The sequence below is a fragment of the Copidosoma floridanum genome, unplaced genomic scaffold (genome assembly GCF_036245765.1).
Source record: "Copidosoma floridanum isolate Cflo_tuat_1 unplaced genomic scaffold, Cflo_Japanese_pri ptg000007l, whole genome shotgun sequence".
Lineage (NCBI taxonomy): Eukaryota > Metazoa > Arthropoda > Insecta > Hymenoptera > Encyrtidae > Copidosoma > Copidosoma floridanum.
Genome location: NW_028321884.1, coordinates 8530147 through 8547606, shown reverse-complemented (window position 1 = coordinate 8547606; position 17460 = coordinate 8530147). Strand labels below are relative to the sequence as shown.

At 34.2% G+C, this 17460-nt stretch overlaps 4 protein-coding genes across 7 annotated transcripts; 2 read left to right on the top strand and 2 right to left on the bottom strand.

Annotated features, from left to right (window-relative positions):
- Positions 1-71: 71 nt before the first annotated feature.
- LOC106647531 (uncharacterized) lies at positions 72-3341 on the top strand. The gene is made up of 5 exons (XM_014363974.2): positions 72-357; positions 688-1554; positions 1628-2015; positions 2086-2389; positions 2476-3341. Exons 1-5 carry the CDS (start codon positions 230-232, stop codon positions 2574-2576), a joined length of 1788 nt encoding a protein of 595 aa, XP_014219460.1. The 5' UTR covers positions 72-229; the 3' UTR covers positions 2577-3341.
- Positions 3342-7196: 3855 nt separating this feature from the next.
- On the bottom strand, positions 7197-12993 carry LOC106647499 (RAS oncogene family member Rab39). The gene is made up of 3 exons (XM_014363923.2): positions 12026-12993; positions 8909-9018; positions 7197-8427 (listed from the first exon to the last, which is right to left on the bottom strand). Exons 1-3 carry the CDS (start codon positions 12131-12133, stop codon positions 7989-7991), a joined length of 657 nt encoding a protein of 218 aa, XP_014219409.1. The 5' UTR covers positions 12134-12993; the 3' UTR covers positions 7197-7988.
- A 424-nt stretch (positions 12994-13417) lies between these two features.
- On the top strand, positions 13418-16298 carry Uba4 (Ubiquitin-like activating enzyme 4). Of its 2 annotated transcripts, none has more exons than XM_089588749.1 (5): positions 13418-13955; positions 14053-14266; positions 14343-14641; positions 14708-15158; positions 15246-16298. In XM_089588749.1, exons 1-5 carry the CDS (start codon positions 13781-13783, stop codon positions 15397-15399), a joined length of 1293 nt encoding a protein of 430 aa, XP_089444875.1. In that variant the 5' UTR covers positions 13418-13780; the 3' UTR covers positions 15400-16298. The 2 variants fall into 2 exon arrangements, with proteins under 2 accessions (XP_089444875.1, XP_014219496.2); XM_014364010.2 differs by having other exon boundaries at positions 14708-15169; positions 15248-16298.
- On the bottom strand, positions 15384-17177 carry Galt (Galactose-1-phosphate uridylyltransferase). 3 transcript variants are annotated; one of them, XM_014363984.2, is made up of 6 exons: positions 16937-17177; positions 16677-16846; positions 16385-16590; positions 16077-16305; positions 15788-16004; positions 15384-15729 (listed from the first exon to the last, which is right to left on the bottom strand). In XM_014363984.2, exons 1-6 carry the CDS (start codon positions 16968-16970, stop codon positions 15485-15487), a joined length of 1101 nt encoding a protein of 366 aa, XP_014219470.2. In that variant the 5' UTR covers positions 16971-17177; the 3' UTR covers positions 15384-15484. The 3 variants fall into 3 exon arrangements, with proteins under 3 accessions (XP_014219470.2, XP_014219471.2, XP_014219472.2); XM_014363985.2 differs by having other exon boundaries at positions 16677-16838; XM_014363986.2 differs by having other exon boundaries at positions 16677-16814.
- Between the last annotated feature and the right edge of the window lie 283 nt (positions 17178-17460).

The window sequence follows — 17460 nt, the reverse complement described above, 5'->3', positions numbered from 1 at the left end:
ACCTTGAACCTGACTATAGTGTAGTCGCGGATTTTGGGGAGTGTCTGCCGAAAGAGAGGAGGCGATAGACACCTCTCTCGTCCTGTCGTCGGCTCTTCAGTTTTGACTTGGCAGCGGCTAGCTGTCAATTATACAAGCTAGCGCCGGCACACCTTGGTGGCAAATCTTTATCAGTGACGGATTCGTCCTGGCATTCCCTGGGCTCATCAGTCACACGGTAAAAACAACCATGGATCCCGCAATCTTCCCCGAGGAGATCTGGATTCAGATCCTGCTCGAGTGCGAGGTGCCTGATATCATAGCCCTTGGCAGTACCTGCAAGTACCTCAGGAAGACTGTCGACATGGATTACTTATGGTTAGCCTAGCTCAATTTGTCAGGAATATCTTTTTATTTTGCTTTTTTTTTGAGAGGTTAACGCCTGTCACGGTCATATAAGTCAAGATAAAAGTTTTTCAGAACTGTTTATTCATTGATTTTTGCTTCTATTCACACTCATATTACTTGTATTTATCCGTACAAGGGTCTATTGCAACGTATTTAATTGATTACTGCGAAATGTTTTGACTGTTTCGCTTCAAGGATGCGTAGCTGGCAAAACAAAAGTTTTATTTGCTGTCTTTCTCATTAATAACTCATATTTCAATACTTCAAACCGTTTCTCATTGCTAACAATTTTTCTTTCAGGAAAATGAAGTGGTTGCAACTTATATCCAAAGTACAATTTAATTTCCCAGATATGTCGTGTCTGCAAAATCTCACCGTAAGCTTCAAAGCCATGTGCTATAGACTGCACATGATATTGACTCTCAATGATACCAATAAGAATACTTTTCCAAAATGTTATAAATGCAGCAGTTACACGTGTGAAAGAAATTGCGTTGAAGGTTCCAGTGTTAAGGTAGTTATAGAAATAGGAAACAAGTACACATGGGTTATCATTCCCGTGTTTGGCTTGAAAAGGCATTTTTCCATGCTTGGCTTTCCCAAGTACAACGGTGACCGTCACATCGAACAGACACCTCCGCCTCCTCCGACAACTCAAAATCCCCTGCAAAAATTTTCCGGCTGTAGCAACAGTAGAAGAAAATCAGAGAGCAAGTTTGTCACGAAAAAGACCATTGTCAAGCTATTGAAACTTGCAGAGCCAGAAGCTACCAAGGTTCCACCTAGAAGTGGACCATTTTGTGTATTTTGCAATTCGGTTCAATTGTACAGAGAAAAAAGGAGGTGCGAACAGCATCCCAATGATGCTTCATGTTATACTCGTTACAATCCAATTTATCAGAAATTAGTCAATGGCTACTGTACGGATACAGAAGATGTGTTAGGGATACCAAATATAGATTTGTATAATCCAGCGGAAGCTTTGCTCAGTGAAGGAACCTTCACTGTTGTCAAAGATTTCGTTGATCACATATTTAAGCAAATGGGTTTGACAGAAACTTTGAAGAAGCCCAATGCTGTACTCGTATTTTGCGAACCTCTAGCTATTCACCCATTACTTAGGAAACAGCTCTTACATTATCTGTTTCAAGAAGTAAAAATAGCAAGGTAAGATGAGTTTTAAATCAATCGTTAAATGTTGCAAACACCAAAGCTAAATGTTCTTTCGTTTGTATTGCAGAGTATGTTTAGTTCCAAAACCGCTTGCAGCATGTGCTATGCTAGGTGTAGAAAATTGCATTGTAGTAGATAGCGGATCTTTAAGTACGACTGTGGCAGTCGTGGTTGATGGTCAAGTGATGTCGAAACGTTGGAGATTAATACCAGTAGGAGGCTGGCATGTGGCATATTACTTGAAACAGGCGATATCTTGGCAGCCAAAGGAATGTCACGATATTCCAATTACTTATTTGGATTATCTGGCAGTGAAAGAACGTTGCAGGCTAAGCCTCGATATTAGAAAGGAAGAATTCAACAATAGTAGATTACACAAAGGTGGACAGAACAAAGCAGAAAAAGTAGATATAGATATCAGAGTTGATACTTACGTGAATTGTAAAAGAGATTGGGTTAGTATCAGACTTGGGAAATTCTTTTGGGAAATTTATGTTTTTTTATTGAAAATATTTACCTTTGTAGAGAGTATCGTTAGGATCGGAACGATACACAGCTCCGGAGTTGATGTATGTCAGTTTGGATTTACCTAACGTTATAAAAGAAGTAACGAAAGGTCTTCCGGAGGCTATAAAAGAAGACTGCTTCTCAAACATTCTTCTCACTGGTGGCAACACAGACTTGAAGGGATTTGAATTGAGATTGAGTCAAGATTTGAAGAAGAGTCTTTCAAATTATGCACATATTTTGGATGTCAAAAGTTGTCCAGGCACTCATAGTTGGAATGTTGCAATGGGATCTACTTATGTGCCTTTAGCTGTGCATCCTGGTATGCATTTTTTTTTTTTTTTTTCGCAACGCTCATTTGTTGTGTCAATTTCATATAACAAAATATGTTTCAAAATTATTACTTAGGTAAAACTACACCAGAATATACGAAAGGGACTCCGTTTTGGCTGTCAAGAGAAGAATATATTTTATTTGGATGTGAATCTTTAGTGAGCGAAGAGCAATGAAGAGCGCTGGTCGTATCCATTGTTGATAAAATAAAAAAATATAAGTTTATTGCTGCCCTTTAAGCAGTTGAAAAAAATCCAGTGAGGATTAAGAAATATCCTGGTAAACTATATCAAAAAATCAACGTTACCATCCTGCAATATATTTTATCCCGTGTTGTCTATGAATTCATGGGAGTAAGATAAGATTTAAAAATGTTTGATTGAGAACCATCTAATAGGTAAGTGTGATGTACCTTATTTCTAAAATTAGACGAAAATATTCACTGTTACATGTTACGTATAATCGGCCTAAAAATGTTAATTACAATTTTAAAATGTCAACATGTTGTAATTTCGATGTATGTGGATCGGATATTGGTGTGGAGATATCAATATTAAAATCCTTATGTACAAGTGTATTATCAATGTGTTACTTAATGACGATGTTTTGAATGTACTTTGGATGTATCATTAACATAACTCATTTGACGATTTTATTTTGAAAGACATCAAATTTGCATTTTTTAAACATTCCTATTAGATTTGACTTCATATTTTAGGCCGATGATAAGTATCTATATACAAAGTATTACGAATTTTCATCTCGAAATTTAACATTATCTAATATCCAATCAAACACATAACTTTGTTTTTTATTAATATTTTTTATCACTTAACCTTCGGTCGACGAAATTAAGCAGTGATTTTTCAAGTATCAAAGGGATATTACCTTTAAGCTGATACAACATTTTTAGTTTTATCTAAAAATTTTTTTTTTTTTTTTTTTTTATACATGTATGTATCGACGTACATTGAAGATCAATAAATTTTGTGTACCTTGTAAATTAAGTTTGCAAACGAATTATATTTTGTATATTATGAAGAGTAGCTAGAAAATTCAAATAAAAGTTTATGAGATGGATAAGAAAAATATTCATGGTGCAATACAGAATAATTAATCGCTGTATTTGCAATTAAACAAGTTAATGATCTTTAAATACCGAGTCTAAAGTTGAATAAAAGGTCATGCCATGAAAAAGTTATTTTGTAAATAAGAAAAAGTGGAGAGAAAGTGAAGGTGTATTACAAATATGCTTAAAGAGTAGTTAATAAAAATGAAGAGAATGGAGTAAAAAAAAAAAAAAATGAACATGTGATAATGACTTAGTATTTCTTAAAGAAAAACATCATAGAAAAAATGTGTCAGATATTTCGTAAATTTATATTGGATGAAACCTTGCCAAAAAAATATACACGAGATAAAATAGCGTTGTGTAATAAAGAAAAAACAAAAAATTAAAAAAAAAAAAAAAAAGGAAATAATTGTGTAAGAAAATTTTCTAGTCATATTCGAAACTTAGAGTTGTAAGAGAGTTTACTTCCAAGTAATTAAACGTAAAACGAAAACCCTGTAGTTAGTCTATTAGGTATACAAATATTAGGTTTTAAAAATAGCTTTAGCAATAAAATAACACGATGTAAGCGAGCTATATTACCTTTATCCATCCCTGGTGAAAAAATTTATTGTAGAACTGTTGATTCGATCGTACACAAGATGTATATCTGGAGTCCTTTGAAGAGGAAAGGAAAGCTATTAAAAATTATCATGTAAAACAGCTAATCTATTGTTCTGTACGTGCACGAGACCTTTTTACTATAATCACACTAAGAAAAAGCTCTTTATTATTAATTATTCCGAGCCACAAATTACATTTAGTGCATTTAGAAATAAGTTTAGGTGACAATTTATAAAACTGTTGCAGAAAGAAAATATTGGAGAAAAAAAAAAAAAAAATAATAGAATACAATTCGAGTGTAGTGCTGTTAAAGTTTTACTTTTCCTTGTTATAATAGTTTTATTTAGCGAGTTATAAGGACGATGCTCTATATGTACGAATAAGCTGTTTCGATTACTATACAGCGAAAAAAAAAAAATGTTTACGTTATACGATGCATATGATCGAAAGAAGAAATATGTACGCTCTTTTTTAGAAAAAAAGAAACAAAAAAATTGTTTATGTATACGTTATTGAAGAAAAAATCCTTTTTAATAAATGTACATTATCCCTTATTACATCCATATGAATTTTTTTCATTAAATCTATACACGTATAAGTTTAGTCATCTCGAGAGCCACACTCTCCCTTTGTGGGTATATCTAGATACTAACCGCAATAACGAAATTTTTTTTTTTGGTCTTTGATTTTGTTTGTTGTACATACTTTGCGGCGAATTAAAAAAATTCAACTTATTGACCTGTTGGAGAAGTGTAAATTTTAATGTAAATATTTCTCCATTTTGTCAATCAGCTATCGGTTGCGTTGTCTCTTTCAAAATGTACCAGATTTCTTGAAATTTGATACCTACTTATATAAAATGCACATCATTAACGATATAAAAAAAAAAAAAAAAAAATTAAAGACGCTTACGTTACGTACCTTTAGGTAAAATGATATATCTGCGATACTCGGCAAGCCAATTGTCGTTTAATGGTGTCCTTCGCAATGCTTGTCCTCCAAAAGAGCTAATAAGAACTGAGTAAGAACAGAAGTTGAACAGAAACTTAAATTTTTCTTTTTATTTTTCACTATTACCTTTTGTCTAACGCGTTAAATGTCATGTAATAATAATTTATTTTGAAAGCACTTTGTAAATAGAGCAATCAAAAATAAATTCCACTTTTCTACCTATACCGTTTCTGTCGGTGTACTTATTTTAAAAATGATTTAGTTTTTGTCATCACATACTTTACACAATTAAAATACAAGCGCACATCATTCGTACATTCACTCATCAAACGCAATCAACTCAGCTTACAGTCAAACTAAAAATATTAAAAAACTAAACTTAGATGACTCGTGCTTAAAATAACTTCTAACACCACACCATGTGTGCTTGGACGTTTCAGGTTTTCTTCATTTTATTTATTAAAATATTTGATTTCACATATCAATATAATGCAGAATCTACTTTAAATCGTTTTATTTTGGTGTAAAAACTTTTTTTTACATACTTGGAAAACAAATTTTTAATGTTAATTTATAATTTATTAAGGCAAACAAGTATAAACAACTTTTATGTACATACGCTTACATGTGTAATTGTTAAAAGAACTAATTTGTATTTTATTTTTTTTTATTAAAATAAATGTTCTTATTACAATTTTCAGTTTAACATATTAATAAATATCTTATTTTTTATTATAATTATATAGTAAAAATCGTTTTTTTTAATTATAATATGCCTTGTAGGGGAGATAAAAAGTACAAGCAGTCTTTAAGAAAAGATTGAGCATCACACAGTAATTTTTGGCCAAATAATATTCTTGAGAATTCGTGCAACCTTATTAATTAGGCATTAGAGAATTTTTCTTAACTCGCAACTTCTGTTCTTATCACAATATACAATATTAAACTTTTTATATTCTAATCTAAATTGTTTCGTGTCTGTATAATACACACGATATTACAAGAAAAAGTTTCTATATTTTGGTATAATAATTTATGTATTTTTATTTACATTATTTATTATTTTAATCCTTAAATTGTTACTAACAAAAGTATTTAAAAGAAATTTCTTACTTTATATTTCGCCAGGTCTACTGGATTTTTTTTTTAATGAAAAATAAGATGCAATATTTTGAAATCATTTTACATTTTCTCGTCACCATAAAAATGTAATTTTATCACGAAATAGAGTTATGTTGTAATATCTACTCTATGTTGTTGCGATTATACTGTAGTTAACTTATTGAAAATTTTACTAACGTGTTTCAATGTCTGATGAGCAGAAAATTTTTACAGTAGAAATATGTGTAAAACAAATGTAGTTTTGTTAAAATAATAATTTTTTGGTCCTAAAAAAATTTTGCACAGTAGGTTACTGTGTGAATTTAAACTCAAACGTCAATAATCTAAAAAAATATTTTATTCTATTTTTTTTATACACACATTTTGTTATTAAACATACAAAAACTCAATAGTAGTTTCCATCTTAAGTTTGGTTGTAAAAAAAAGCATTCACTTGATCAATTACAGAACATCACATAACGAATACTTCTAAACATTATGAAGACGGACATATGATGTGGTTATCAATATATTTTTGATTTTAATGTGAACTTATGTTCTAAGAACGTTATAAAGACACATACATGAATGTCGCATACTAGTAGCTCTTTTTTTTCAAACGTCCTAGTTATATAGTTTCATTTGTTATGTTCATTTATACAAATTATATACAAAATTAAAATAATAAACTTTCTTACATAGTTTCGATTGTTTAATCTTTTCTGATAATTGAACATTATTCACTAGTTGACGAAACATAAAAAGTTTTTTTTTTATGTATTCGTCGCAATGCGTAACTCAAATACCTATTTTTAGTCATTATAATATACGAAAAAAAAAAAAAAAAAAAAAAATCATATTCACAGAATGAAAGCCGGTCCAACAAAATATTAAAGAATCTTCCTATCAAAGATTAATAAGTAATTTGGTGTGTTCTTACTTAATTTACCTATCGCCATACTACATTGTAGATGCAAAAAAATTTTTCAAAGCAACATTATTTCTTTTTCGTTTTCGTACGTTTTCTACTTATGCACAATTATTTGTGTTGAATAATTACATGAAATCATAAATTACCTATACATCGAAGGTATTATCCGTATAAGCGTTCTATTGACTGACTTTATGTATACCAAAAAAAAAAAGTAAATCGGCAAATGAGACGTATATAAATGTTGGTACAAAAAATTATTAATGAAAATTTTAATTTCGAGCTTAAAAACGTGGCAAAATCAAAACACAAGTGTCAATGGAGTTTGAATAATTTCCATTGAAAATCACAGTCTATGATTACAACTTTACACCTTAACCGGTACCTCAAAGTATTCTTGGCATGAAAAATGTTTATCGAACTATGCCGTGTCCGTTGATTTCCCACGAAAATGAACCACCCTGTGATTTTACTCGCGTGAAACACAAATGTCCAATGTACAAAAGGTGCCAACGTGGATTATCCAAATCGTGTTTACAATTTTTTACGCGCGATTGTCAAAATGGCACTGAATAAATGCCCGATGGAACAAATAAAAAAATGTAATCGTACAAAACAAAGAGCACCCCAACGTATCATCAACCAGTTTTACAGCTGCATATTTCATATACGTAATAATATGTGGTAGACGACGCGTGTAAAAACCCTCTGGAATATCGAAACAAAAGCAAGCAAGACGGAGAGAGAGGAAGAGCAGAGGTGACGGGCACAATCCAGCAATGCTCGGCTTTTAGACGAGAGACGAACGAAAGGAAATCAGGCATCAAGGAGAAAAAAAAGGCACTCCTTGACATATTTGTGTATATCTGCGCAGCGTTGTTATCATCGTCGGTGTCGAAAAATCCACGGTGTAGGTATTTGGGAGAGAAGTTAACAGCACGAGCTCTTGGCGGGCTCGGCCTCGACGAGATTGAAGTCGAGGCCACCGGGTCTGGCGAAGCCCGTCTTGATGCCGTCCCAGCCGTCCTCGACCTTGTACTCGCCGTTCTGTATTCTGTTGTACACTTCCTGGGTGACGGTGCGGAAGGCCTCCTCGACGTTGAGGCCCGTCTTGGCGCTCGTCTCGATGTGGTGGACCCCGTACTGGTCGGCGAAGGCTCGCGCCTCCTCGCGGGACACCTCCCGCCTGCCGCCGTTCGTCACCAGGTCGATCTTGCAACCAACGAGGCAAAAGACCGGCCGGTGGGGCTCGATGTGCCGGCGCGCCTCCATCATCCACCGGGGGATGTGCTCGAAGCTCGCTCGGTTGCACACGTCGTACACCAGGAGCGCCCCCACGCTGTTGCGGTAGTACGATTTTGTGATGGACCTGTTGCGGGACAATGGACAAATCGGCGTGGCTATCTTTAATCCTTTTTTATCATCATTACTATATGTATATTGTAGTTTGATTGAATCTTAAACTCACGATGGTGTCTCGTTTTGTTAAAAAAAAAAAAAAAAAAGAACAAATTTCAGCAAATAGTATGAATCTAACCGAATCTTTCTTCCGAGCTTTTAAGAAAATCGGGCTTATACGGAGTAACCAAATCGGCGTAAAATATACCGCCGCTCCGATTGACATCATCTCGTAACGTTTTTGTAGCGTCAAGGTTTTTTTTGGATTTTCGAGATACAACTACAAAGGTGCAGGTAATTTTTATATTTTAAGCAACGCCATATACGCGTCTCAGGTCGCAATCAGCGCTATTTTCAGGCAACTTTACGGTGAAATCGGTAGAGCAAGTCATGGTTTGTACAAAAAAATCTGCTAAAACAAATAAATGTAAGTATACACATGTAGGGTTTACCTAAATCTTTCCTGTCCAGCCGTGTCCCACAGCTGCAGCTTGATTCTCGTGCCGTCTTTGACTTCGATGAGCCGAGCAAAAAAATCGACTCCGACCGTTGGGTCCGACAGCTGAAACAGATCCAATGGCGCACACGGTCAATGCAAAAGTTCCGCAGGGACTCGTTTAGATAATAAGCGGATAAATTTTCTCTCTCTCTCTCTCTCTCGGGATTCTATTTTAAAGCCATATGTACAGGTATATACGTGTACTTGTGCAGATCGTAATTGCGCGTCTAATTTTTCTCGCGCGTTATGATGTACACCTACTTACTTACGTAAATCATGCGCCGCAATGTCAATGCATTATGACGAGTTATGTAATCCTCGAGCGCTTACAGCGTTTTAAACAGAGGCTTTTCGTTTTATTAGTGGATTTTGAGGTATTTTTTAATTGCCGATTTGTACGAGATCGAGATGAAAATGTGATTTTGTAACTTGGTTGCTGTTATCGGAGCTTTTTTGGAATATACCGATTCAGTCTTGTTTCAATAGAATTTTTTTTCATCAATCATATATCAATAGAACAGTGAAATAACGTGGTTATTTAAATACACGAAGAAAAATAGTATTTCGAGGAGGTATGAATAACGTTTTGATAAACGAACCGATGACTCGTGAGGTGCGGAACTTTGGAATCGTTTAATGTAAGATATGTTATGTATTTTTGTACAATAACGTCAGAAAAACAAAAATGAAATATTTCTAGTGTCAACTATTGATGACGAAATCAGTAATACACAGGAATTGTATGAGAACGCGTCATTATCCGTGTACAGGGAAGCGTAAGATGGTCAATTTTTTTCATACATCAAGAATAAAAAAATACAAAAAAAAAAAAACAATTGAAAAAGTCGTGAAAAAAGTTCTTGCATAAACCGATTTCACGTATTACGAGGTACAACGATATTCTTGTAAAACAAAATGGTAACGTGTTCCAAGATCATTCATAAAAACATAACTGCAGCTGTTTTTACGATCGCGAAAGCTTATCAGTTGTGATACGTATAATATACATGACGGTGTATTTGTTAACGATCGCGTAGCCGATAAACTTTCTCACGTACCGGCATGTGCACACGCCCAACGCTTATCTCCACGCGCTACCAACGCGAAATGATGCTAGCCGATCGAAATCTTGATGGATTGAAAACTCCCTGCATCAGTGTGTGATGGGTAGATACACGATGAAGAAGAATATTATACTTGGAGGGAAAAGAGAAAATAAGTAATTATCCGACGTGAACAAAAGGGGTACCCACATTATATATTTAGGTATAATCATCACTTGAAAAGCAAAGAAGCCGCGAGCTGAGAATCGCGTCTCGGCTGAACGACCACAAAAGAGCGCGGAATAGAAAGAAAAGAGTGCCGTATATAGTTACATACTTCATATCATATACGGAGAGATACATCGCAAGAGGCAACGAAAGTCTCGCGCGCTCATTTACGCGTATACGTATTACACACTTGTGTATGCATTGAATGGTGTATATATTATATGTGTGCCCTTACTGTGTTACGAGCTCGTTCACTCTCTCGCGAAGAGATCGGTTCTCTAAGTATTTTTGCTCTCATCTCTTGCGCTGGGATAATGTGGCTTTTCTCTCTCTCTCTCCAATGATGTATCATAAACGTATATGCATGTCTTATTTGCGCGCTTCCGTTATTGTTGCTCTCAAAAAAAAAAAAAAAAAAACAAATGAATAACAAGAGTCGCTTCGAGAGTACCAACTCTGTTTTGGGTATTTTGCCCCGTTTCATTGTGAATTTCGTTGAATCACCTATTTTTTTTTTTTTTTTTTTTTTTTTTTTTAATAGTGAGAGAGAAGGCCCGTCCCGCAAATTTTAGATTTTGAACTTTTCGTTGAAATTCGCGTTTATTTCAGTCGTTCGGGTGAAACGCATCATCATTTTGATTCATTAAACTTTGCCCTGCTTCTCTCCTGTTTATTATTTATAGAATCCAAGAATAAAATCCAAACTTTCGCGAATCCGTGGAGGAGAAATATATATACATGACTCTTTGTGTGAATGGCAGGTGCCTGAATTGTGCTTAATAAGGAATACAGAGCTTACAATATAATGGTTTAACGATGATTATATTATTACATTTGTGGATGATAGCAACAAATATGTATTTAACTGCAAAACAATATTAATTTCTACTCTAACATGATCCAACATTACGATTTTCACTTTTATACATTTTTATTCCTGATTGGTTCTATTTCAGGTGTGTATGTGATGTAAAGTGAAAACGAAACCCAATATATTTGCGCACATAACTCCTGAACATAATACTTATTACTCTTGTTGACTCATTCTTCTTTCATCTTGTTATTCTGCACCTCTCACTTTGATTTTCCCTACGCAATTACGGGAGCTTATGGTCTCAATACTTCAACAAATGATGTATGGTTTATATACTTGATTTCATCAAAATTAAATGTCGTCAAATTTAATGAAACTTTTGTTTTTTTTTTTTAATTTTTTTAAGGACAATAATGCATACATGAAATTAATTGAACAAACTTTGTTTTGACATAAACACTTTTTTGGTGAATGTGACAAACACATTTTTTTTATTTTATTGATGGAGGTGATAATAATTAAATTTAAATGGTAACTATGTTAAAATGAATAACTCGTAAAAAATAAAACTTATTCACAATAGTACTTGTCATAACCTCTAGCAAAATGTATTAATAGAAGGTGTATCTAAAAATATTTATGATCATTGTATTGTTTTGGGTGACTTATACAAAGTTTGGGTAGGAAATAAATACTTACAGGAGTTAATAATTTTAACACTCACTTCTATTTATCTCTCAATTGTGTACAAAAAACAATTATCAATACCCCTGAAGTGAAAACATTGAGTAACGTGCACAAATGACAAGTTTTTTGTTTGTGTAAAAATCAAAATAAAGACGTAAATCACGTATTGGCTTGAAAAAACGTTTAAGAACCAAGAGAGAGAATCAAGAATAGATTGAACTACTTTTACAAAGTTATATATACACACTTAAGTATGACTCTTTTTGCGTCGTTGTGGTATTTAAAACAAACTACTCACCTCTGCAAATTTGCCATCGGTGAAATACTTGAGCAGCGAACTCTTGCCCACAGTACTGTCGCCAATTAAAATCAGTCGAAACTGATAGTCAAATATCGGCTCAACCATTTTGTTCGACAATATTGAATATGATTAAAAAACTACAAAATACACGCCCGAAGACACGAGGATGAAATAATGGCTCCAACTCCAACTCACTATATATTACAGTACTGTATATAGGTGATATCTCCTCTCGAGAGAGCTATAAAATGCTGCGAGCAACAATAACACGAACGACTTAACCTTTGGAACGTGAAACTGGTGCTAGTATTGAAGAAATAATTAACAAACTACAATATAACAGAATGACAGACGGAAACTATATATATAAACATTACACCGTCGGCAATAGCAGCCGATATTTTAGCATCAGCATAGTTTTTGCTGATAACACGCAATATATATTACATATGAGTATATACTGTCAATTAACGAACACACAAAAGCTTTTTTATTTGAAATTTTCTTGGCTTTGTGAGGCTTTAAAATAGTTCAAAAAAGCAGTTTGGGAGACCCAAAATCAGGACCAGAAACTCCGAAAGCTGCGGACAACAACACTCTGTCCCACTTACTTTTGCACTTATAACTTGTCAGATACAACAAACATAACTGCACTGCGATGCTTTTCGAAGGCTTCGCTTACCCTTACACGACCAAATAAAAAGATGTTTGCGTACTTCTTTTTTCTCCTCGCTACCGCGCCTTCACTGAATACTCTTAGCTCCTAATCTCTTTTTATCATCGCCTTGATGGTGATTGTTAGAGTTTACGTGGGCGGGTGCATGAGTAATCCACCACTTGACAGCTGGCTTGTATATATTATGCGCACAAACTTGTTTGCTGCTCTAATATACAAATGTACGAGAATAAATTAAATATTAATATTGGGCATGAAGCTGAACGAAGAAGGCCCCGACGAACGATGACTGTACGGCTGCCAAGCGACAACTAAACTAAAGCTTCTCTCTTCTGTGGTTCTATACACATGTCAAAACGTTGAGTGTTCAACTCTCTTGTTGTTGTTGCTTCTGTCTTTGTTGTTAATGTAGGTGCAACATCTCCGATTCGTTTAGGAAAGCTGAGCAGTGGGAATTTTTTTCTTTAGGCGCTAGATCAATTTTTATTTCATCAAAGTGTAGCATACTTACGTGTAATTTTATTTTTTTGGTGTATAATTTTATGAGAGTGAGCGTATTAAAACCAAAAGTATATAAATATCACATTAGAATTGTATCCTTAACATACGTAGTTTCATAGTAAAGAAGTAAAGTCATATTATTAAATATAATTTGTAAATTTACTATATATACGCTCCAGCAATATAATAAGGATTTTCATAGGTTTCTAAACTAAAATAAAATGCGAAATTTTTAAACAATAGGATTATATGCGGATAATCTATATTTACACCTGCGTTATACAATTTTTTATGTGCATGTATAATATCGTCGATCAAAGAATTGTTTTTCCGCAAGATTTCGGAGCAATGTTTACAACGTGTGTTTACATAATGTTTACATACACAAAAAAACGCCCGCAGCGACATCATGACTTCTGCTCCGATCAGCTGTTGTGTTGCTGTTCGAACAACATGTTCTGCGATAAAATAATTTGACTAAATAAAATTAATCCAGTAAATTGTGTTTCGTTTGCGCATTAAATAAAAAGCATATGCTATAATTATTATTACTGTAATAATATAAATAAATTGAAATGTGCGAGGAGGCACTTTTTGAAATAAACAGGTTGAAAAAGAGCTTAAAAGAAAAGGAGGAAAAACTCGCCGAATTGCAACGCGAAAATCAAATTTTACAAGAAAATGGGCTAAGCAATGCAGAAATTTCAAGGTACAGTAGGCAGATTTTACTACCGGACATTGGAGTCAAAGGTTTGTGATTTATTACAGCTAAATAGTAGTACTACATGTTATCACATAAACTGTAGGATTTAAAAAGGAATGTACTTTAACAATTTTTTAAATACAGGCCAAGTAAAGCTAAAAAATTCATCTGCACTGATTGTTGGAGCAGGAGGGCTCGGATGCCCGTCTGCTCTGTATTTGGCTGGTGCAGGTGTTGGACACATCGGCATCGTTGATTACGACGATGTAGAAATTACAAATCTTCATAGACAATTACTCTTCACAAAATTAGACATTGAAACATCCAAAGTTGGAGCTGCGAAAGACAAACTTGAAAGGTGTGTCTTTGTTTGTTCTATAAAATATTTGCTTTACATTGTTGTTATTATTTTTTACGCTTTATTATTTTTTTAGATTGAATGAAAACATCAAAATTACTCCATACAGACTTCAAATTAACAGCAGCAATGCTTTAGACATCATAAAGCAGTACGATGTGATTTTGGATGCTACCGACAATGTTGCCACTCGTTATTTATTAAATGATGCCTGTGTCATCAGTGGTAAACCATTGATCTCTGGATCGGCATTACAATTTGAAGGCCAATTAACTGTGTACAATCACTCCGGGCCTTGTTATAGATGTATATTTCCAAAACCACCTCCACCAGAGGCAGTTAACAACTGCGGAGACAGTGGCGTTCTTGGAGCGGGTAAAAATTAAATTAACAAAATTTTCAATAAACTTACAGCTGAACAATATTTTAAATTTTTTGCAGTGGTTGGAACTATCGGAGTTATGCAAGCACTGCAAGCAATAAAAATTATCTTAGGATTACCTGGGATTCTTTCAGGGAGATTATTGATGTTTGATGGGATGGATATGGTATTTAAAAATTTGAAATTGAGATCGAGAAATCCTGCATGTTCAGTATGTGGTAGTAATCCCACGATAGACGCGTTGATCGATTATGAAGAATTCTGCGGAGCAAAAGCAAATGATAAAAATCCAAATTTAAAAATATTGGATTCGAGCGAAAGAATAAGTGTTTATCAATATGATGATTTTTCTAAGCTACCTTTAAAGGATTATTTACTGGTGGATGTCCGGTCTGCTGAGGAATTTGAAATGTGCCACTTGAGAGATGCGATCAATATTCCGTTGACAACAATGAGCCGTGAAAGTGGTTTAAATAACTTGAAAAAACATATTGATGATGCTGACTCAAAATTATCATCGGGTAATTTTCTCTACATCTTCATTACTCACTGAAATTTTACTGATAACATCACAATTATGTGTCTTGATTTCCTTACAGTTTTTGTTATATGTCGACGCGGAAATGATTCCCAAAAGGCAGTGAGATTTTTAAAGAATCACTTTTCAGATTTAAATATCGAAATCAAGGATATTACTGGAGGAATTCACGCATGGACTTACCATATAGATTCCGAATTTCCAATTTATTGATTAATTATGTATGTACATATCACAGTTATAAAAATAATTTCGTTTAATTTTACAAAACAAAGATATATATTTGTTATGTTATCAATTAAATATATTGTGTAACATCTTCATACGTTAAACTAGTTTCTGGATATTTGTAATGATTCAGGGGTACATCACGCAATTTCTCGGCTGCTTGCTCAGGTGTCAAGTCTCGTTGAGCTTGAGCCAAAAGTTCGTAACCAACCATGTGTTTTTTTATGGTTGCTGATCGAAGCAATGGTGGGTAATAAATTCCGTGAAAAGTCCAATGACTGCAATCCTCAGGGGCATTCGGACCGGTCGGAGCACCTGTTCAAAATGACTTTTAATTTCTTTCTCGGGAATTTTAAGGATGATTTGTACTTACCATGCCAACCCATCGAGTAGGGGAATGAACACTTGAATAAATTATCATATTTTGTACACAACACTTTCATGATGACGGCAAGTGATTCTTGCTCTTCATCTGTTAGATCTTGCATCCTGGATACACGTCTTGTTGGTAAAACCATTGTTTCGTAAGGCCAAACAGCCCAATAGGGAACGACAACGATCCAGTGGTGAGTTTGAAGGACTAGTCTTTCCTGAAAATAAATCGCCTAATTAATATATTGGTTCTTGATGAAATAACGATTTACATTATTTTAAATACGTACTTTTTTGGCAAGCTCTCTTTTCATGTACTTGTAGAGTAATGGTACTTTGTGCTGATCATAGTATTCCTTTAGATGTTTGTCTTTTATTCGAGGTTCATTTGGTAAAAATGAACTTGCCCAAATTTGACAATGTGGATGTGCATTGCTGCAACCCATCAATGCCCCTCGATTTTCAAAAATTTGGATCCACGTCCATTTTTTGCCGAGTTCTAACATTTCATTTATCCACCTGGTTGACAAAAAAAAGTTTTTTGAATTACGAATAATTGTTTAAAATACTAAATAAAAAATGATAAGTAATGACTTACTGTTTGATAACTTCTTTTATTTCATCCACTTTCATAAGAGCAATCGTTACATTTGATTTTGGGTGAAAGCACATGACTCTGCAAGTGCCCTGAGCACCTGCCATCAAGAATAGTTCATCTTCATTTTCTGGTGGATTAGGTGCATCTTCCAACATTGCAGGAAAATCATTATTGAATGCAAACGTTTTCTCATATTTGGGAGTCAGCTAAAAATAAATTGCACAATTTAAAAGCAGTTGCCAACTGGAAAAATAACGTTAAACGCACAGAAATTAAAATATTATAAATTTACTGCTCCATTTGCGCGAGTATTTCCGGGACAAAGTGGATTCGTGGGATCGTAGTCAGGTTGTTCTTCATCATTGCTCGGCTCCACTTGTCCTCCCCAAGGTCGTTTCATTCTGTGAGGTGAGACCAACACCCATTCGCCCTTTAAAGGATTAAACCTCAAATGCTGATGTTCTAGTTTAAAAGTGTCAGTTTGTGCATTACTTTTTACTTAAAATAACAATAAAATTTATACATTAGAGAACCAGGAAGTACATTCCCTACCTGTTGGATCAAACTTCACTGTACTGCCACTCATTTTTTAAATTAAATTTGTTTTCTGTTTCACGAAAGACTGGATGAAATTTTGCCAGTAATTAAAAATATACACGTAAATAAAAAAAACAAAATGTTTTCCAACACTTGCTTGAGGAAATCCCGGAGCAAAATGTCGATCTCACCAAGAGGCAACAGCGACGACAGCGATCTATCAACACGAAATAATAGGTATCACACGACGCCAACCTTGTTTGCAATGCGATGAAAAAATTTGCCGCACAAGCACACGAGCTTATCGCCCGCGACGCCCGCAAGTCAACACACACACACACACACACACACTACGCGCTCTTTAACCTTGTGTGCATGTAAGCTTTTCTACGCGCAAATATATTTAGATTCACGGTCATACACAACGAATATAGTTATACTTTTGTACTGTAACGCTATTGCTAGTTTCTTTATCTTTGGAATATAGAGAAAGAGATAAAGTTGATAGCAAAAGTAAAATGTTCTTGTAAAGATTTCAT